This window comes from Aedes aegypti, chromosome 3 (genome assembly GCF_002204515.2).
Source record: "Aedes aegypti strain LVP_AGWG chromosome 3, AaegL5.0 Primary Assembly, whole genome shotgun sequence".
NCBI lineage: Eukaryota > Metazoa > Arthropoda > Insecta > Diptera > Culicidae > Aedes > Aedes aegypti.
This window is the reverse complement of record NC_035109.1, coordinates 155,498,453-155,521,393: the sequence shown is the minus strand read 5'-3', so window position 1 is coordinate 155,521,393 and position 22,941 is coordinate 155,498,453. Positions and strand designations below refer to the sequence as shown.

The following is a 22,941-nucleotide window of genomic DNA, read 5'->3' as shown; positions in this document are numbered from 1 at the left end:
TCTTGGATTAATGAACTCCGGGATTTTAGTGGGGATATTGACGTGGACAATCCCGTTGTCCTACGTCATTCAACCTAAGAGGCGAAACCCCTTCGCGCACGTTTGTCATCAGCAGCATTCGCTTCATAATATCGACTTTACTTTTATACCGACGTTCGAACCATTCTTTCATTAGGAAGTTGTCGAGCGGGTCAACGATGGATGGTGTGCATACCCAGTCAACATTTTGGTTGGTATAACTTTTGTTATACATCATTCTATATGAATTAATTCAATCGTATAGAATGCACGAAAAGGCTATATACCTACCAAAGTGGAGGCTATATGCGTACTTGGCACGACTTTTTCGGACTTTCTGCGATCAGATATACGATGCCACAAAATTTGGATGAAAATAAAAAAAAAGTTTACAGCGAGTCTCGAACGCGGGAACTCTGGATCAGGAATCAGGCACCTAACCACTGTACCACCAAGGGTTGCATATCCGATGGGTGATTGTTTGCCAATATTAATACATGTTTCATGTACAGCGACACATACTTTGTTGTTCTTTTGAGGCCCATCGTCAGCAGATGCCAAATTTGGATGGCAATTTTTGCTAAGTTATTGCGATTTCATACGATGCTTTCTGGATTGATATATGATCTGTCAGTTTATACAGTCGCCTCTCCACATCTCGATATCGAAGGGACCATCGAGATAGGGAGAGATTGAGACAAAGAATGCGCTTTTAGTGAATACTAGATTGAAATCCACTCCGTTGCCAGGTAAATAACAAAGAAGCAGACGTCACCTCGTGTTCCAGAACTGTTTTGATTTAATAATATCGGGTCTAGTAACCTTTGATAATGGGCATATCGACATACGGAGAGGACATCGAGAACGAAAATCAATCAGGAATACATCGAGATAAAGAGATATCGAGATATAGAGGATATCGAGATATGGAGAGAGAAAATGTATGCAGACTGAAGGGACCGAAGAAATCATCGACATAGGGAGAGATATCGAGATATAGAACATCGAGATGTGGAGAGTCGACTGTATAACATAACGCGATTTTATGTTGCACTATTTACGACATGTTTTGTTGTCAACACAGATTGTCGTTTATGAATCGTATTGGGGATTTATATACAACTTGTATTTACATTGATAACGCTTAATATGGCATCTTGTGTGATTCTGATTTTGGATGCACCTTCTTATACGATACGTGGTTCACTGGGTAACTACGTAATGATTTCGGTAGAACACTCAAGTTCGTCTTGCCAGGACTCTCGTGCCTGCTGTTCAATATTACGCTTGATGATATCATGCAGAAAGCCGGGTTTATCAAGATTCGGAAATGACCTGGGCAGTATCGGGAGCAAATTTGGAACAGTGACAGAATTGTCATCTACCTGAAATGCGAAGCTACAAAAGTCGGACTAAGAGACGGAAATGGTGTAGTGGTCAGTACATACGCCTCTCACGTCGAGGACCTAGGATCGAATCGTATCTCCGAGATAGTCGTTTATAACTTTGAAAGTTACAGTGACGACTTCCTTCGGAGGAAGTAAAGTCGTTGATCCAGACATGACCTAAACCAAAAAATCTAAAAATCTTGTTAATACACTCCGTTATTCCACATCATCTGTGCTGCCCTTCTACACTTACTTGTCCCATGTTCTATGCAAACCTTATAGACCGCGGGACAAATATGCGTAGAACTGCAGTGTGGAAGTTAGAGATGAGCAAAACGGCTCATTTTAGTGAACGGATACGATCCGAATCACTTATTCTAGTGAAACGGATATTTTGAACGGCTCAGTGACGGCTTCATCCCATTACCCCGAACGCCATTACCCCGAACGCCACTACCCCGAACGCCACTACCCCGAATGGGTCATTACCCCGAATGCCACTACCCCGAATAAGCCATTACCCCGAATAGTATGAGATACAGTACAGTATCTTGTTTTGCGTGCAAAAATGCGTCTCTAATGAAGGCTGGTAATTAATGGCACGTAAAATTCGTCGGTAAAATGTTCATCATATATTTTCCCTTCTTTTATATACCAGCTATTCTTTCGAAATATCTTGATGGCAACTATATTCTTCTCATTCTTTCTGAGACAGTGCCTGTTCATCAGCTCAGGAGGCACCTTAGCAATTCAAGGGTTCATTCACACATTTCATTTCGCCAAAAATTGTCATTTTTAACACCTACCCACCCCCTCGTACTTTTTTTGTATGGAAATTCTACATATTGTGAATGGGCTGTAATATTTTGAGGACAACCACCCACAAACATTTTGCTCCCTTCAGCGTTACGAAATTTGTGAATGGGCTTTAATAAAATAAGTCTTTTATTGACTGAAAGGAATTCGAATCCATAACCCTCAATATGGTGTTGCTTAACAGATGCGTAATCACCAGTATTTTGACTAGTTGGTGGTGTTCATATTTCAATTTTGTTTTTGAACAAATATTTTTCTTTCTTATGAATATAGGTTGTGTCATAGCATCACGTTGTTACAGTGATCGTTCACGTCATAGATGCAAACATTTCACCAGAAATTTGTCCTTTTTTTTAGATAGGCTGTTCTTTCACAATTTTGTTGGATAAGCTAGTCACTAATATTTCCATATAGAACAGCTTTTTATAAAGGAATATATCTTAAAGGCATTCACTAAAGTGATTCCTGCTATAATTCTAATCGGAATTTTTCCCTTTCTTTTATCTGCTTGTATTAAAACAGACAGGTCTCTTATGGATTTACTCACCACTTTTCTACCATCATCATTATTTCATTATCTTGAATCGATTGTTTTTTGTGGTTATCTCACAGAAATTCAAATGATCCCACAAATCAACAAAAGTTCTTACTGTAGCGTCAATCGGCTTTAGGACATTTCGTCGAATGACATTTGGTCGAATGACGTTTGGTCGAATGACATTTGGTCGAAAGTACAGTTGGTCGAAAGGACATTTGGTCGAATGGACATTTGGTCGAAAATGTTTAGTTGTAACAGGAAGCATATGATATTTGGCCGAACCGACATTTCGTGGATAAGATAGTGGTCGAATCTAAATAGTATGAAAACGAAGGTTTACCTTTAGTCTGACTATCGTCGAGAGTAGCATTTTGCCGTTAATACAAAAATGATTGAGTAATTGAAAAAGTATCAGTCATTTTACCAATATTCCATATACGCAATATTATTATTAAGCTGGAAGTCACAATAAGCCAATTATCCATAAGTAGAGATACCGACACCTAAAAATCACTTCACCATAAAGGGTTTGCCCAAACAAAATTTTTTCTTCCGTTTTATTCCTAATTTCCACATCAAAAATCTTACCCACGTCCATAGACTGCAAGACACGGAATTCAAAGAAAGATACCGAGTACTCTCTCCGAATGCTTCCATCAGGTGAAGATCAGCAGTTCATTACGAAGAACGGTGACATTTCAAAAGAATAATTAATAATAAAAACATTATGTTCGCATCGTTGAGCAATAAAATAACTTTTTTAGTAGTTTTTTCAAAGAATGATGAAATTTTCAAAGAATAATAAATTCACTAGAGATAAACAGTTCAGGCAATGTACAAAAACCTACATCTTAAACTAAACGTCATTCGACCAAAATAAATGTTCCAAAGCAATTCGACCAAATGTCCATTCGACCAAATGTCCTTTCGACCAACTGTACTTTCGACCAAATGTCATTCGACCAAACGTCATTCGACCAAATTTCATTCGACGAAATGTCCTAAAACCGTCTATTAGGTTGGTTTTTAGGCGGGTTCCATAGAACAACACTTGCAGCGACTATCTCAGGGTGAACTTCCATTACCATCGTTTACGAAACAAAATCTTTAAGAAGATCTTAATCTTAATGCCCGACACCTATAAAAATGAGTAAAGAAAGTGGCTACCGACGTCCAATAAGAGACTTTACTACATCCTAATTTTGTGCATATTATACCTATCCTTCTCATAATAAATTCAGCCTTCTTTTCGAAATAGGCTGTTCTTCAGAGCATTGCAATGTGGCTGTGTGAATCTTCCCAAAATTAGAGGACAAAACTTAGTGTGTAAAAATTATTTGCTGAACAACTAGCTGCTTTTTTATCTTCTAATATTTGAAAAATACATTTTTGACCCAAACTCGTGTAATACTCAAAAGGAATCGTAAAATTATCTCCCCACTCTCTAACTAGAATATGTCTCAATATGTTATCCATTCGGGGTAATGGCGTTCGGGGTAGTGACCCATTCGGGGTAGTGGCGTTCGGGGTAATGACCCATTCGGGGTAATGGCTTTCGGGGTAATGGCGTTCGGGGTAGTGGCATTCGGGGTAGTGGCGTTCGGGGTAGTGTCATAGAATCCTCAGTGACTCAGCGGCTCGCTAATAGAGAACTGAACCGAGCGAAAGGGAAAAAGAGCGGTTCACTCCCTGTTGCGCGACATGCGTCGTACCTTTCCCATCTTTTGCTTTCTCATTCTTCGTACATTTTCAAGTAGGCACTTTTTCCCTCTATCATCTGCCTGTATGCAAGTAGGCGGGGCAAATTAGTTGTTTGGCTGTGTATGCTGAAAGTGCGGAGCTGCAGCGAAATGTATTTGCATGCCGAGAAACGAACGCAGGTAAATAGGGAAATAGAATAGGTTTGTTCTTATTCCTGGTGACATTTTGTCTGATCCGAGCTGATAAAATGATCCGTCTCTCGCCAAAAAAGAGCCACGGATCACTCGTTCTTTTGAGTGATCCGGATCTTTTGAACGGCTCCGATTCTTTTTTCCCATCTCTAGTGGAAGTCATGCCTACTATGGGCTCCAGGGGAAACTGCGATCGAGAAAGAAACGCATGATTGGACCGGTAGTTCTCTACGGGCTTGAAACGTGAATTATGTTCGAGGAGGACCTGCAAGCTCTTGAGGTTGTCGAATATCGGGCGCTAAGGACGATCTTTGGCGGCGTGCATGAGAATGGTGTGTGGCGGCGGAGGATGAACCACGAGCTCGCCCAATTCTACGGCGAACCCAGTATCCATAAGGTGGCTAAAGCTGGAAGGATACCCTGGGCATGGTATGTTGTAAGAATGCCGGACCATAACCCTGTAAAGACAGTGTTCACTTCGAATCCGATCGGAACAAGAAGGCGTGGGGCGCAGCTACTTAGCTAGGTGAATTGACCAGTTGCACCCGGGCATGTAACTGAACCTGAATCAGGAGAGCAATCGTGTCAAGGATTGTGGGTTCGCTTGATAATCTGTTTTCTAGTTTGGTACTTCCTTCAAAGAGCAAAAAGCCCACTGGAAGTATTAACGTGTAGGTGGCTTAAAAAAACTCAAATACTCATATAAGAGTGATGAAAATTTATGGCGTTTTCGTAGATCGTCACAGTTATCTACTTCAAATCGTTTTGGTTTCTTCTGTGCGATCATTCTTTGGACAATCAGGGATAGTCGCGCAGAAGACACCAATATGATTTGAAGTTTTCGAAGCTTTCAAGATCGTCGTCGCGATAGGGAAAGTGTTCCAGTTATGGCCATAGTGGTTCCCTATTTGGCCATACGGGAAATTTCGAGGGCTTTCGCATTTTAAATCTTTTTGAATGTTCAAACATCAAGATATATCTTAAATCTTACTACAACAACACAAAAAATCTTTCAAAATGTGAAAACATTCAAGTAATCGCGTATGGCGAAATAGGGAACCACTATGTCCATAACTGGTACACCTACCCTAAATAATCGCGCAATGCACAGAAAACATGTTTATCCATCAGAACAGCATATGCCAATTTATTTCATAGCTAAAACTGTCTTCTTCCCCATCGTGGGCTTATAGTGCCCAGTTCGCTTAAGCTCGAGCCTTTTGCAGCACTCAGAGTAACTTTGTCCAAAGCACTCGGTGGGATAAAATGGATCGACCAATTGAGTCATTTCTAGCATGATTCAACTTGTATTCTTGGCCAAACGATGTTAAAATATGTTTTACTAAGAGCTGCCGCAACAAGTCTCATAGATTTTCCTTCAATTTCTCGGTGTAATCTAACACTTTTTTCCTAAGTCACAAGTTTTTTCCGAGGATTTTTATCAATGAATAAGCATTTCTATGCTACTCAACAAACTCATGGTGGAGCTTGGTTGCTGACTCTTCGTTCTCTATACTACATCACCTATTGAGTCAACTTTCGAAACCATCTAAAACCGTGAAAAAGCTCCAATTTGGAACATTTCATGGTGGTAACTTCCAAATATTGTATAGTTACTATTAGCACTTTGAATGGCCATGAAATTATTACGAGAAAATGACGCAAATTTTTAAAATGACATTCCGGACCACTGTCCCCTACCCTGACCTGTGTTCTAATGGAGACACTTGGTAGCTTGTGTTCAACTCAGTAGTCTCCCCATCCACACATTCAAAAGTTAATTGTGTAAATACATTTCACCTCTTCCCAATACGAAGAAATCAGATTTGTGTTTCGGAACGGCTGGCGGGGTCGCAGATCGTTCCGATTTTTTCCGCCATCAACCTTTTGTCCATCCAAGCATAATCCTATCTACCCTTCTTGTCACGTTTCCACCACCAACTGAAATTCTACGGAATCGCTTTAGTTTCCTCTCGCTCAATTTCGGATCGGATCTAGTCGTCCTCCTACCGTACATTAGATTGATACTGATTGTGATAAATTATGTGTGTGCGGGATATAAAAGTGATTCTAAACTGAAAATAATGGAACCGAGTAGGCTATGGATGGCTGTTGCTCCGTCCGTCCATCCGTCCGTCGTTCGCCTACTGCTACATATCTCTGTATGAGGAAAATGCGAAAAGCCCTTCCGAGCGTGGTTGATGAGGATGATGCACAATGAGTTGGGAGGACGATGTCTTCTTTGATGGCGGTGGGTGGGTTTGGTGGGTGGATGTGTGCGCCAGTTTTTACAGGTTTTTCACTAGCTTTTAATGCTCCTGTTTGTTCTTTTTTCAGCTGTTTTCGGGTTTCTGGATATGGTGAAATATATATATTTTTAGCACAGGACATATGAGAAGGTGGATTTATCTAGTGCAGTATGCCTCGGTTGGTTCGTTGGTTGAAAGCGTGCTGGTTTCGCTTTTATGGATAGGATGGATGACACTTGTCTCGCTTTCTCTCTCTATCGCTCTAGCTCTGGCTCACTTTCTCTACTCGATGGATGCGATGCTGCTACTGACTGTCGCTAGATTGTGCCGTCGTATAATATGAAGCGAGGATTTTCCTTTTTTTTTGGTTTGTGTTCCCTTTTTCCGGCTAGGGCAAATATAAAACGTTGGTTTCTAGCTGGTTGGTATACGACGACTACACGCGGGACAAATGGTCTCGGCCTCCTTCAATAGTAGGGTTTTGTGTGTCACTATTCTAACAATCTGGGCAGGCGTGGGACGAAGGTCATTCAGTTCCGCACAAAACTCAGGATCCGGGTTGGAAAAATGTAATAAACAATAGATAGACACATAGCCTGCTTATCCTTCGAAAAATCCAATATTTTTCCTTATCGGCGAGGCCGAGCTGCACTGCGAGTCGGTTTTCTTCAGGATGGACGATATGTAAGGACCGTCTCCGTTGCTGGCCCGGTGGATGGTTGTGACGGAGTCCTGCTTGGTTAGACTACCGCCACGTTTCTGGTCAGCGAATGAGATAACCGAGTGTTGCTTGACCAGTTGATGACGTTTGTTTGATGGTGGCGCCACCGCGGTATTCTCGTACACTACAACGAGCAAGAACAATAGAGGATGCCGTTGATTAATGGTCGGCGGTGGAAGAAGCGACGTGCGACGCTCATGGCTGTGAAGATGGTATTGGTGATGAAGGTGGTGGTTGTGGTGGTGGACAGGTAGTACTGGACAACAACTACGAGCTCCGAAAAGCGGCCAACTAGAGGGATTGGCAAGTTCTAGACAGGCTGGTTTTGGGTTTGCTATAGACAGTGATACGAGTGGTAGTGGTGCATTAGGAAATGTTGTGCTTTTACGTGCAGGAGACGTGCGTAGACACCAACTATGGGAAGACGGCTGCTTACCTGATTTGGGCTCATTGAACGAGAAAATCGAGTCTTGCTTGACGAGCTTGTGCCGCTTGTGTTCGATTATCGACATGACACTGTCCTGGCTGGACAGGGAAGCCGAGTACTTTTTGCTGGCACTCGAATGCTCAATGTACGATATTTGGGTGTCCTGTTTGCACAGGATGCCCTTGCGTGGCTCAATGTACGAGATTTGACTGTCCTGGCGGGAGATCGAATCCGATGCCGAACTCTGTTTCGACAGCATGTCCCGCGAACCGTTTCTATCCTGCTTCAGGAGCATCTGGCGGGAGTTGTCGCTATCTTGCCGATACAGTATGGCTAATGGATGGATGTTTGGTAGTAGATTTTTTTTTTCAATTCATGGAGTAGAAGTGTTTTTGATGATGGTAATTGTGGTGGATGTGGTGGCATGATGATTGGTGGCGAACCAGACAGCGACAGACAGAGAAATAGAGGGAGAAACAAAGAAAGACAAACAGTTCAGTACGACTCACTGCCATAGGTTAGAGCATTACTTGTCTAAAAATAAATTACTACTACAGTGGTTTCTCAACTTATGAATTGCAACCCACTAAAGGAACGAATTAGTTTACCTTTAAATCTGGTTAAGAAGAACGGTTTTGCATTCACAGTATTTAATGTTGTCTCCCATACTATGGCTCACGATTTTCAGAATAAGTTTTAAGTTACCTTTGCATTATTGATTCTTCTGAAAAACGTGATCTTTAAGCATACAACTTTTTGCTTTAACTTTTCGAATCTGTTTATACAAATGTTCTAAAAAACTAATTACAGTGAAACCTCCATGAGTCGATATTGAAGGGACCATCGACTCATGGAAATATCGAGTCATGGAACAGCAATCCTTTGGAAAGCTGCTTCTAGGGACCATCATAGCAACCATGAAATTTTGTTTTTAGTATGGTTCCATGAGTCGATATCGAGTCATGGAACATCGACTCATGGAGGTATCACTGTATAGTCAAATCTTTAACAAATCGACTCACCCACTTTCCGTCCATCACTAATTGTTTGCTAGTTTCCCATCCCTTGTATACAAATTTTGGAAAAAAATTGTACTAGGTACTAGATTGTGTGCGGTATTGGAGGTCAATATATCACTACTAAAACATATCATCAAAATGCAAATTCGAATACGTATTTTTCTTCTTAATTTTTATGCACGATAATGGTTGTGCTACTTTTCCCCGAATGTCGGTTCCCCGAATAGCCCATTTCCCCGACAAGTTTATGGCGCTCCTAATTATCAAACCTTCAAACATTTCAGGGTGGCGAATGAACCGGTCATTTGATATGAACCCTTCTTTATTTCATTGGCGGTTCTTTCGAGTTTTACCGTCCTTGACATCTTTGCCAGTAAGTGTTTACTCGAGAATCACCAAATATTTCCTACTTTCAAATGTTTATTGTTCTTTCTAGTTCTAGTTCTATCACTTTTCCTGCACTTTTTTCAACTGCATCATTTTTCGGAGAAACGGGTCATTCGGGGAAAAGTAACACAATCCTCGACAATATAAATAACAAATGGGTAACATGCAGGCCCAAATTTGTGGGGTGTTCCCCAGTTTACATTTTTTCAATACCTACTTTTGACAGATTGGATAGACTTGCGATTTACGATAGAATAAGATTAATAGAAGGTTCAGTTGTACCTTTAAATGCTTCACAAAATTGGATGTGTGTATAGAACCGTAAATTATCACGAGTCTAATATGAACTCAGTAGCTGTTCAAGTATTACGGCTGTTAACAAATTTAGAATCAACAGTGATCAGTACCACTGGGTGGGAGGTGGATAGGGGTCGGAATTTGCCAATTTTAGCGTTACGTAATAAATGGACGCTGCCTAAAGGAACACATGTGCCTGTATTAGCACTATATCTAATTTATATTGCTATAGTAGCACTAGTTTTACGGCGTAGGCATAATACTAGTCAAAACCGTATTGTTACAAAACTTTTATATTTTAAATTGCAGCTCTCTAGGTCAATTGTCAGGATACGTCCATTTTGACGGATGTTCCGGATCTCCCGGAATATCTTTTCGAGATATTATGGAGACAATAATGAAATAACCACGTGGACATCACTTCAAGCCGTTTAAAAATCGTTTACCAAACTACGAGTTTTACGGTTTCACAAAGAAGAAAAAGTACGATAAGAAGTAATACGAATGTGTAAATTAAATCTAATTAATTCGGATCCGTTTTGCGTGACGGCTCTTGAGCCTATTAAATAAATAAAACAAAAGAAATCCGTTAAAAAAAGCAGCCCTCGAAGCCAATTTTCAAGAAATGTCCTCTCTTCCGGAAGTTCTGACTCTTCTGGACCACAAAACTGTCATTCAAGAACAGACGACAGCGATGATATTGATACGATTCGGAAACCGTGAATGTAAATTGTTTGAAAGAAATCGCAGCTCTGTGGGTTAATTGTCAGCAATTGTTCATTTTTATGGTTGTTCCGGATTTCCCGGAGGGTCAAGGAATGGTCATTCGAGATTTTACCAAAGCAACGGTGGTATACTAATAGCTCATCATTGCAAGTCGTTTGAAAAACATTGCTTCTTTCAAAGCCAATTTTCTGAAAATGTCAACTTTTAAGGATCTTTCAGAGGACCATAAAGTGACACGCCAACGGTGACGACATTGATGCGATTCTGAAAACAATTGAATGCTTGTTTGGAAGATCTCTGTGGATCAATTGTAGCATACACTCTCGTGCAACTGTTTGGGTTCAGCCCCTCAAAATCATACACAAGTGTTTTGTCCATACCTCGGTGATTACACATCTGTCTGATTAACACTCTCTATGGTGCATTCGAAAGACAATGCTTATTCGCAGGTATTTTGACAAAAACATTTTTTGAATTTTGTTATTAGAATCGTAATCTCATATTCTTTGAAAAGCACTCAAAAAGAGTGGCGGAAAAATACGAAAACTATTTAATAGTAATATAATACCCATTGAAGTCATCGTGAAAAATTTTGGATTCACCCCTCAGTATGATACATGTTAATAATTTTGGTTATTATCTAGCCGTTTATCGACCATTTTCAATGTTAAATGGCCTATTTGAACGTAAATAATGGAGCACACACACAATTGGTATGAGAATTCACAGAATATTCATGTTTTAAGTAAGTTTTAACGAAACCAAACTTTCGCACGATACACTATACTAAGGGATGGACCCAATGATTTGCACAAAAACTTGTATCCAGATTTTTACGCTAGCTATAAAACAACAAGGGGTGATTCTGTTTTGACATTCCTTTGCTACAGTTTTTATAGTTCAGATTTTTACGTATTGCCAGTGCCGTAGCGTGCGGTTGGCCAGGTTGGCACCCGCCAAGGGCGCCAGCCTTAAGGGGGCGCCAACACGCGTGACACAAATGATAAAGTTTGAAAATACATATTGAATTCAAACACAATCTCTATGAATCACAATATGGATCCTGAAAGAAATTTTCATGAAATACTGAGCATGAATCTAACATAGTATTTGACTGGATTCAACCAAAAAATTGTCGAGATTCTCAAATAATCATGGTCTTCTATATAAACTATGTGTGGTTATGATAGAACGCTTTGCGGTTCACCGACACTTTTGAACTTTTTAAACCATCTTGATGACATATTCAATCCAGGGTGTGGTTTTCTAAGAATTTAACTCCGGCCAAATCCGCACAGCATTCTGCGAATTATTCTTCCCAAATCAGTGGTACATTTTTAATAACACTTAAAAATATTGTACGCTAGCTGATAGCCATTTGATTTTACAAAAAAATGGAATCAGTAGGATTGATATACTCATTTTTGGTTTTCAGAAAGCTATAGATGACGTATCCCATTCCTTGAAAATTCATTTAAAATTACTTTTTTAAATGATACTTTATGAAAATGTCTTGGCCAAGACAACGTGAATTGAAAAAAAATTTTTTTAGCACTAATTTTTTTTTTATGAAAAATGATTTTTTTTATTTACGTTTTTAACACTTCAGTAGTCGTGCTGTTGTATTTTGTACAACACTGTTAAGAAAAGCTCGCAAGCCTTATACGGCAGCAGTGTGGTGAAAAGTGTAACACATAAGCGTATGGCTTTGGTTTTTTTTCAAGGTTGTACTATTAGTGTCATATGATATAAATATCGGATAAAGAAGCTTTTATTTTTTTTAATCAATATTTTTAAAATGTTTAGAAGAATTTTTCTTCAAATAAACATTTTACTAAAATTGGCACCAAAAAATTGTTAGAACACCGATTTTTCATATTTGTTTTTTATTATATAAATTGTAATATTCTTGGGAATTTTTCAAATAACATTTAGGATAAATAGCAAAATATAGCATAGACTAAAAACACTCCAATTATTGCACATCCATAAGGAATACACGGGTTGTTCAATAATTGGCACGTTTTTAGTCTGTGCAATAGTTGGCAATCTGCCCTAATAGATAAAAGAATTTGCGTTTTGTCCTGCAGGAATTAACTCAATAATCAAATATGTTCTAAATTTCTAGCATCCTACGATTCTTTTCTAATGAATTCTAATGATATAGTTCACGTTAACTCTCACCATGTTAAATGGATGTGTACAGTTTTGATTGAGAGGCGCTTAAATGGAAGTTCGCCAAGGGCGCCATGAACCCACGCTACGGCTCTGCGTATTGCCATTTATATTTATAATTTGACTCTATTTCGTTTAATTACGCTTCATTTATATGATTTTAGGTACCCTTCTTGCGATCATTTACTGGACATCTGAAATATGATAAATCACCGGTGCTGCATTAGAATTCCTGGAAGACAGATATCGTTTGTTGATACAGCCACCCAGTGCATAATTTTTGTACCGTAACTTTGGAAAGGTTTGGTATCGGAATTAAAGATTTTGGAAAGATTGAGCATCGTCGACACTAAACAAATTGTTGGCAAAGCAAAAGTAATGGTGGAATTGTATTCGTAGTTCTATAGACGAATGGCTGAAAGTCCCACTAATAAAGATAATAATAATAATATTTGTAGTTTAATATTGACTGTTAGAGACTCTTATGCACTTTTAAACGTACGGTCTGTCATAATTTATTTAGAGGTCGATCACTTTGAATCGGCTTTAAATATAGAAACAAACCGATGGTCGGATTAATTCTACATATATGATTAATAAGCACCGTATTATTAAGCGCTACTCGATGTCCTTGGCCTGTTTTCTGTTGTTCTCAAGAAAACAGTAATGTCGTATTTTGCTAAACGGGTATTCTACGAGTGGGGGGTGAGATATGTTGCTCTCGTATAGCGAGTCTCGACTGGCCGTGTAAATCAAATGGAGAGTCACTTCACGAGTCGAGAATTGTCATCTCGCTACACGAGACCGACAATTTTTACCTCACGTTACTCGTACAATAAGCCTAAAGATACAGAGTCTGAAAGGCGTCCAGCAATATGTTACATTTACTGGAACATAAGCGAGTACTGATATACTAGCCCATTGAGTCCATTCGTACATTATTTTGCCTCAGTTGATTACTTTAAATTGCTTGATTATTGACCTAAAATTAAAAGAAAAGCTAAAATTATTGCAAAATACTATTCCGGAAAACACAGCAAATTCATTGTCAACAACGAAACTTAACCACAAAGCTTGCTTTGATTAGGCTATAACAAAATTATAGTGTCAGAAGGGGGTGATTCAAAATATATAGCAAGCTAGCGTAAAAAGATGGTATCTAGCTAAATAGAATAGAATAGTTTTTAGATTTTCCGCCAAAATTTTGCTGGTGCTTTTTGCTGGATACCAGCTTTTTACGATAGCTTGCTTTGATCGTTAAATCACCCGTTTTTGACGTTGCTTGGCTACACTATAATATTTTAATAGATTAATCGAAGCAAACTTTGCGATATTGAAAATTTTTCATGTTGATGCAAAATAACTTCAAAAATGGATCCTTGATGGAGGTTACGACATTCTGAAAAAATGATTCCTGATTACATGTATTAATACAGTTTAATAATATTTTAAGGTATATGGTTAGCTATCACCGAAGGGACCGATTCCAGTTAATGCTCGATAATGAGTTATTTTAAGAACTGAACTAAGAATGAGTGCAAGAAACTGTCCGAAGATATTGATGGCAAAGAAATAGTTTCAGGGATCTAATGATTTTATTTGCGTTATTTTTCTGCAAGATCGACCTTGGACGATCCTTGAATGAGTTTATTAAGTTCAGGGGTATTCGCGCTTAACGAACAACCCAAACCTAGGGGTGGACGGTTCCAGGTTATTTTTGGATACGAAGGAGTATCATGGGCACATCTTTTACCATACGTTCAACTTGAGTCATGTTTTCGGGCACCAATAAATAGACTGACCCCCATATATGATAGACTCATGATTTAAGAAACACCCCGGCAATGGTTAAGCAATGTACCAGTATGTTTGAACGACGTGGAACTTGATGAAGGTCAATATTCAACTACGGTCTATATCAAGGTCTATATTCACATTTACAAACGTTTGAGAACATGCATGATTTACCCCCTTTCTTCAGTCAGTCAGAGTTTTTAAACCAATAACGATGTACAAACGTTATCTTCGGATTTCTTTTTTCTAGTTAGATCTTAAACGCTTTCGTCGTGTCGATTCCTAAAATGAAAAGAATGAAGTTTAAAAAAAAGAAGAAAAATATTGCAATACAAAGGAAAACGTGTTGTCCGTTCCTAATGTTAGTGATCGTTCAGTCTGTTCAGCCTATGTGCTAAAGTCAGTGTAAATTGTCTTTCGAAACGGTTCCGGCTCATTTGGACGAAATTGAAAACATTAGCGAACAGCAGTTAGCATGCATTTATAATGAGTTCCAAAGGAGAATTTCAAAGAACAGTTTATTCTTAAAGAAGGTGTCTTTTTCATGTAACTTTATAACAAAAAAAATCGGCATGTCTCAATTTTTTACCAATGAAAGGCAAGACCTTCCTCTTTCATTTGCTGCTAAAATGAAAATAATCCACAATTACAGTACAATTGTTTTTTTTTTAAATTTTGTTATTTGTAATATCATTTTAAATGCACCGTAAATTAATAACTTTTGGTGTGGTGAACTGTTGAAACGGATTTAGATGAAAAATGTTGCAAAAATGTAGTGTCAATATCTTGTAAATTATATTCTAGACAGCTCTAGACCTAAAAATTTACAGGCCGAGGCCGAAATTTAAATTTTCGAGTTGCATTTCTTTTGCTTTCATCCATTGTTGAAATTTGCATTGCTTTTAGAACTAAGTATGTCAAACAACCTGTTTTCAATTTTTATTTGTAACTCAAGAGCAATATTCATCTTTCTGACTTGGTATAGGAACAAGCGATCGAAAGACAAAAGGTCGAAAGGACAATAAGTCGAAAGACAAAAGGAAGACAAGACAAATGGTCGAAAATACAAAAGATCAAAAGGACCAAAGGTTGAAAGTAATTTGCATAATGGGAAATTAAATAATTTTTAAAAGAAGATTTTTGACCTTTAATCCCCTTTTTATTCCTCCTCGAACTTTTGCCCTTTCTACCTTATTTCATAGATTCTAGAAAATTGACAAGCTCACATTTGTGCCAATGACAGACGCAATAAATCCAATTTCTATCCCAATTGTAATAGCAATGCAATGTTGACACTATTATCCATGTGTTTGTTGTGAGAATTGACAGAACATTGCTTTTGTTTGCAATGGTAAAACAAACAGAATTGCTGACAAATATTCTCAGATTAGCAGCCAGTCTAGGGCTGAAAATCTCTTAAATAAAGATAAGAATATTAATAACACTGTTCGACAAAAAAAAGCCGATCTGAATGCACAGAGACCGGACACCCCGGGCTTGAAAGTATAAAAATAAACAAAAATAATGGCATTTTCAGAATTTTTCGTGTCTGCCCCAGGTCATTTTTAAAATATACTTGAACATTTTTGCATTTTTTATTTAAAAATCTAATCTAATCAATAACCCGACACAGTGTTTTATTTTCAGGACAGCAGAATTCATGTGCCATATTATGTTTTAAATTTGAAATTCAATATGAAGAGTTATATTAAGATTTGCATGGACTCCACCATCCCCCCTTTTTGTACCCTCCCTATATTTGAAGTATTGCAAATGATGGAATATTCGATATAAATGGTTGAAATGAGCGATTTTAGTGATTCTACCATCCACCAGCTATCTCTCCAAAAATATCGTGGTTTATGAACAACTCATTTACTATACTATGGAACCGTCCATAAATTGTGTGTTCATTTTAGGGGGGCGGGGGTTTGTTCAAAGGTTACGGTTCATGTAAATAAAAATAAAAATATGAAGTTGACCTCAAGGGGAAGGGAGATGAAAACTACCAAAAATATAACCACGTGGTTTATGGAGGACCCCTTGCAGGTTATTATGTTTCTTGTTTACAATATCGAATTTTAGATCAAGGGGCTCTCCATAAACCACCTGATTTTTTTTAAATTTGTATATGGACAAAAGGCCACGACGGGGGAGAGGGATCTTGATTTCCAAAAAAAAAGTCCATGTGGTTATGAATGTTCCCTGACAGATCAAAGTACTATGAACTAATTTTTAATTAATCCTATGTATAGTGACCATACTATTATTATGAATATCCTATTGATATGGTGCCCTTAAACTGCTTTGTTATGGGTGTTGAACATTGAAGGATAAACAATGCTCAAATTGAAGCTATTGGAAATCGGTACATTTCACATTGACTAATTGTAAAACAAACAATACTTGTGCCTCATGGCCAACGATTTACAGGTAAGATCTATTTATAAAAACAGGCTTCTGGCACCACAATACTACCCCATCAGAAAAAACGAGCCACCATCTTCGGTTCCCACTGGGAAGTGGTTCCCCAAGACAATTTAATGTTAGTAAACAAATAGTCGTTTCGGAAAAAAACAATCTAGAATGGCGAAAAAAAAATGTACGCTAATTTAAGCAGATACACAGTTGCAAACGCATGAAAAAGTCAGAATTAGGGCAAATGTGAAAACTTATACATTTTCAGTAAAATCGGTTTGAAATTAAGCGGATGAATTTTAATGAAAATTCTATATTATGTATTTGATCGATTTAACCGCATGATGCATTTTTGTATTATCCATTACAATATTACCTTTGTGGTAAACCATTTAATTTATTTTCATATTATGAATAACATGTAAAAATAAATAAAAATGCATCATGCACCATTCATCAAAATTTAGAATGGTTGTGCCCCTCGGTTTTTCGTCTCCTTCAGTTTGACAGCAGCGATTGCGCCTTTAGACCTCGTCTTTCTGGTTTGACTATCATCAGCTTCGCCGTTTTGCTACGCTCTTTCACGCGAACCATCATCACTATCGCCCTTCTGCACTCTCAGTTTCAAATGCGCCCTGCTGCCACACTCAATCTCAAATGCGCCCGGGGAGAAGATGGGCAAAATTGACATCAGAGTTCATATGCAAAGATAAAATCAAATGCGCCTTTAGGGTTCGTTCATAAATTTCATAACGCCAAAAATGGTCATTTTTGACACCCACCCACCCCCTCGTAACGCATTTTGTATGATATTTTTTTTTGAATTTTGTATGAGCCGTAACATTTTAAGAACACCCACCAACCCCCTTCAGTGTTATAAAGTTTGTGAATGGGCCCTTATGGTTTTCTCATCTATTTCGTACAAAACATTATTTTTAAGAAACAGATGGGCATTAAATGATTATAATTTATCAACTAAACTGTTAGGTGAATAAAACTCATTTTAGGTCATTATTCTGGTACTGTATTGAAATATTTAGTACTGAATAAAATCGTTTTTCTGCGGTGAGCCTCGCAAACAGTTTGATGCTCACTACAAAAGACATGGCTACTAAGCAGTGGGCTGATATGAATTTTTGTTGTTGCCAAACTTGCTTTTTTCGAGTGGGTAGCTAAAAATCATCTTGATCATCATCATGATGGCTAGCTATAAAAAAATAGACATCAATTTTACATTGAAAATGCATTCTTTGATTTGTCATCTTGCAAGATTTCCTTCAATCCATGGAAGTTTTCAGGCGAGCAGGGTGAGTGAGCATATTTAGACTTCAAGGACATCGAACAGCGGTTTAAAGGAAAAATAACGTCAATGCAATGGGGACATATTGTTGGGGATTAGTTCGACAAAAATATCCAGAAGAACATAATCATCACCAATTAAAACAAAATATTTCGTTGTTCAACACATTTAGGAAAAGGTTAATAAAAAGTATCCATAAAACATATATTCCATTTTGTTTTTCTCAATCCAAAATTCTAATTTACATTGTAGCAAATGTATAAAAACGTAATGTACAAAAAATAATGCAGAAGATAATGTAGCTGCAAATAAACTCTACTGTTATCTTAAGGAATTGTAGATCTTCGTGAACAAAAAATAAATTCGTTTTGAAAATGTATATTTTTTATATTTATGAAAATGCTTAAAAGTCCAATAACAATTAATAGGTATTTTTTTGTGACCAAATGAAGTATTATCAATCATTATAGTAAACAAGACACAAAATAATCTGCAAGGGGTACTCCATAAACCACGTGGTTATATTTTTGGTATCTCCCTTCCCCTTGTGGTCAACTCTTAAAATTTTTATTTTTATTTACATGAACCGTAACCTTTGAACAGACCCCCCCTCTAAAATGAACACGCAGTTTATGGACGGTTCCATAGTATAGTTAAGGGATTGTTCATAAGTCACGATATTTTTGGAGAGATAGCTGGTGGATTGTAGAATCACTAAAATCGCTTATTTCAACCATTTATATCGAATATTCCATCATTTGCAATACTTCAAAAAATGGGGAGGGAACAAAAAGGGGGGATGGGGGAGTCCATGCATACAACTCTTCATATTGAATTTCAAGTTTAAAACAAAGTATGGCACATGAATTCTGTTGTCCTGAAAATAAAACACTGTGTCGGGTTATTGTTTAGATTAGATATATAAAGAGAAAAATCCAAATGTTCAAGTATATTTTAAAAATAACCTGGGGCAGATACGAAAATTCTGAAAACGCTATTGTTTTTGTTTATTTTTATACTTTCAAGCCCGGGGTGCCCGGTCTCTGTGCATTCAGATCGACTTTTTTTGTCGAACTGTGTAATAATGCTGACGAATATACACTCCCTTTTTAAATTGATGGTAGGAAAAGTGCAAATGAATTCATACAAACATCGAAAGGTTTCATTACCTGTGAAAGATTGATCGTGTGATCGTAATATTTTGCTTTAATATTTCAATAAGTGCTGTAATGTTCAGTTTTAGCATAGTTTTATTAGAGATGTACGGAATTCTATAGTAATTCATAAAACATTAACGTATTTGTTTTGCTTTGTTACAGCTTTGAAAATGTTACTCAGTAACTTTACGATTTTGCTAGCTTAATAACTATTACCAAATTGATTCATTTTTGAACAGAATGCTTGTTTTGGTAATAATTATATTCATATTTGATGAGGTGATGTGGAAACGGAGAACCTGTGATTTTTTTCTCTTAAAGTGAACAGATGTAATAATCAGCTCCGAATCGCAAGCCATAGTGGTCTGACCTTTTCCGATTGCCTATCAGTGGGTTGCATCCCGAGTGAGATTGAGAAACGCTGCCCGAAACAGAATCGTCTAATAAAGCTCTTCAACGAAATGTGTGTGTTATGAGGCGGTACATGTGAGCTCTACCGTCAGCCTTAACAAGAGCTACATATAATAGTAGGTAGGGTAGGTTACATATGACAGTCTCTCTAGTACTTCCGACGGTGGAACTTTACAGTACCCGATCGTGATGCGATGCTGTCCTGCTTGAGCAGCGTTTGCCGCGATATGCTGCTGTCCTGTTTGAGGAGCATATGGCGCGAAAGGTTGCTGTCCTGTTTGGAGATGGCATGATGCCTGCGGCCGCCCTTTTCCTCGTAGATGTACGACACGGCGTCCGTAGACTTCATCGAGGGACTGTACGGTGGACGTTTGGTGCTGTTGTGATAGTGCGACGACTTTCTGGTGCTGGTCGAGGACGATGCGATGGCAACCGTTTCGTAGTACCTGCCGGGGGATGGAAAACGGAAAAAACGATTCATTAGTGGTTGTTTGGCTGCATTTGGGTGGGAACTAGGATCGGTTCACTGAAGCGGGTAAAATTTGATTTCATTACAACCCAGAGCAGCTTCCCGGTACGATACGGAGCAAATCTAAATTATGGCAGTAAGATTGCGTTGCTGTTTTCGCGGGAAATGGGGAAATATTTGATTAGTTTATTAGATGCACTTCAAATGATGCACGGATAAAAATCTGATTTTTCTTCTTGGAATTACGTCCTCACTGGGACAGAGCATGCTTCTCAGCTTAGTGTTTAATGAGCACTTCCACAGTTATTAAGGTGAAGATGAATCGAAGCTAACCTTCAAATTTTCAAGAGCACAAATCTGGAGAACCGAACACCCTTCTTCTTCTTTCTGGCATTACGACAAAGCCTGCTTCTCAGATTAGTGTTCTTATGAGCACTTCCACAGTTATTAACTGAGAGCTTTCTTTGCCGATTGACAATTTTTGCATGTGTATATCGTGTGACAGGTACGAAGATACTCTATGCTCTGGAAATTGAGAAAATTTCCTTTACGAAAAGATCCTCGACCAGCGGGATTCGAACCCACGACCCGTTTGAGCTGAAAACTTAATCGATTGGTCACCACCAGCTAATTACAAATCGATTAAGTTTTCAGCTTAAACGGATGTTTGGTTCTCCAGATTTGTGCGCTTGAAAATTTGAGGTTTTTCTTCGATTCATCTTCACCTTAACTGAGAGCTTTCTTTGCCAAGGTTGCAATTTTCGCATTTGTATATCGTGTGGCAGGTACGATGATACTCTATGCCCAGGGAAGTCAAGGAAATTTCCATTACAAAAGATCCTGGACCGATCGGGATTCGAACTTAGATACCTTCAGCATGGCTTTGCTTTGTAGCCGCGAACTCTAACCACTCGGTTAAGGAAGGCCCCATCAGTATATTTTCAAGAATTGTGCTAAAGAGATTCCTACTTAAATGGCTACAAAAATGTCTAAAAATAGCTGCATCTGGATCTTTAATACACTATACTAAGAAACAATACAAACGTTCTGTGATGAACATTTGAACCAGCCATACCTTAACCGTCCGCAGCATTTCCTCGACCGGATGATGGCGACGAATCCTTTTCGGTACTTCTTGTTGAAAAACGCATACAGGATCGGGTTGATGCATGAGTTGGACGCCCCCAGCCACTGGGCTATCGGCGTAGCAATCTGCAGCAGTTCCTCTTCGCTGCTCTCCAGCGCACCCCCCAGCTTAATCCGGGCGAAGATCAAGTACAGCGGTAACCAGGATAGTACAAATAGAATAACAACTACAACAAGCATTTTAACAACTTTGATCTTGGACTTTTGCTGCATCCGATCCATCTGGGCGTCCTTGGAGTCACCGGGGATGGATCGCCTCCAAACCTGTAGGAGAAAACATCGGCGGTTATCGGAGGATCTTCTCAGCAGAATACGTCCAGCTTACCTTGATCCAGATCAGTATATAACAAATGGTGATTAGCACCATTGGCAGCAGGTAGCACGCCACTAGGTTGGCCAGTAGAAAATAGAGAGCACCATCGGTTCCTGGCGGCCACACTTCAACGCACAGCTGGATTTCCGGGGCTTCGGGGAAGATGGGCACCAGCTCGAAGAACAGGGCCCACGGTATGGTCGAGCTGAGCGCGATCACCCAGATGCACACGATCATGAATCGCGCCCGACGTTTGGTGATTTGCAGCTTCAAAGGCCACCAGATAGCGAGAAATCTGCGAAAGAGGTGGGAAGAATGAAGGAAATGTTAGATTATATGGAACTAAACTGTTATACAATATTACAATGTGTATGCCTAACAACAATTGACTTGTAATAAGTCTGAGTTGTTTGGTCATTGGGTGCCGAACACCAACAATTCCCAAAGTTATATCTTAATTCAATACCTTGATAGCCGTACTTGTTTTTCATCTTCAAGAAATCTTTTCAAGATTGATCAAGACTTAACCGACTCTAGCCAGCCTTGTAGCTAACTGGTTACTCACGGTGACTTTGATTCTGACCATGTCCCTGTTACATTTTAAATATCCCATGAAGCGATTCTCAATCTTATCAGCTCAACATTCAATTCTCGCGTTCAGTATAACTATAGTAACTGCAGTGATCGATTTTTCTTCTGCTAATTACTTGATAGGGTGACAATTTTCGACTACTTTTTTTCGATGCAATAGAAAGAATTCATCGTTCTTCGTCATGCTGCATTGTAAAATGTTACGAAATTGGATGAACTTCGTACACCGATACGAAGAGAAAATTGACGAAGAGAAATCGATCATTGCGGAGGGCTGATCGCTTATTTTATGAATGAAATTTTGATACGAGACGGTGTCGTAACGTGTGAAAGTAACTAGGGTTACCATATTTGCTATCAGCGGAAAGACTACATTTTTTCAATTCTGTAAAAAAGTACTTAAGGGTACACTAAGCCTATATTGAAAAATTAAAAAGGCGAAAATTAAAGGCGCTTTTTGCTTATTCGGTTGTTTTAATTTTCTTGTTTTTACCATTTTATTTCTCAATTCTTATGTCATTGGTCACTAGACTGATGCAAATTTTGATGACGTTCGAACCATTTTAAATCTGAAAGATGTGCAAATTAGCAACTCACCGGTTTCCATGGTCACATAAATAACACGGCACCGCTAAAACGTCAAATAGTGAATCCGTGTATAGGTCCATTGGACAGTACGTTCATCGGAT

The 22,941-nt window shown here is 38.5% G+C and overlaps 1 protein-coding gene across 1 annotated transcript; it reads right to left on the bottom strand.

Moving 5' to 3' along the window:
• Positions 1-5,775: 5,775 nt before the first annotated feature.
• LOC5572310 (neuropeptide SIFamide receptor) lies at positions 5,776-22,179 on the bottom strand. Its single transcript, XM_021855028.1, has 5 exons — positions 21,674-22,179; positions 21,278-21,612; positions 19,914-20,179; positions 8,059-8,382; positions 5,776-7,746 (listed from the first exon to the last, which is right to left on the bottom strand). The coding sequence occupies exons 1-5, from the start codon at positions 21,896-21,898 to the stop codon at positions 7,502-7,504; spliced, it is 1,395 nt and encodes a 464-aa protein (XP_021710720.1). The 5' UTR covers positions 21,899-22,179; the 3' UTR covers positions 5,776-7,501.
• Between the last annotated feature and the right edge of the window lie 762 nt (positions 22,180-22,941).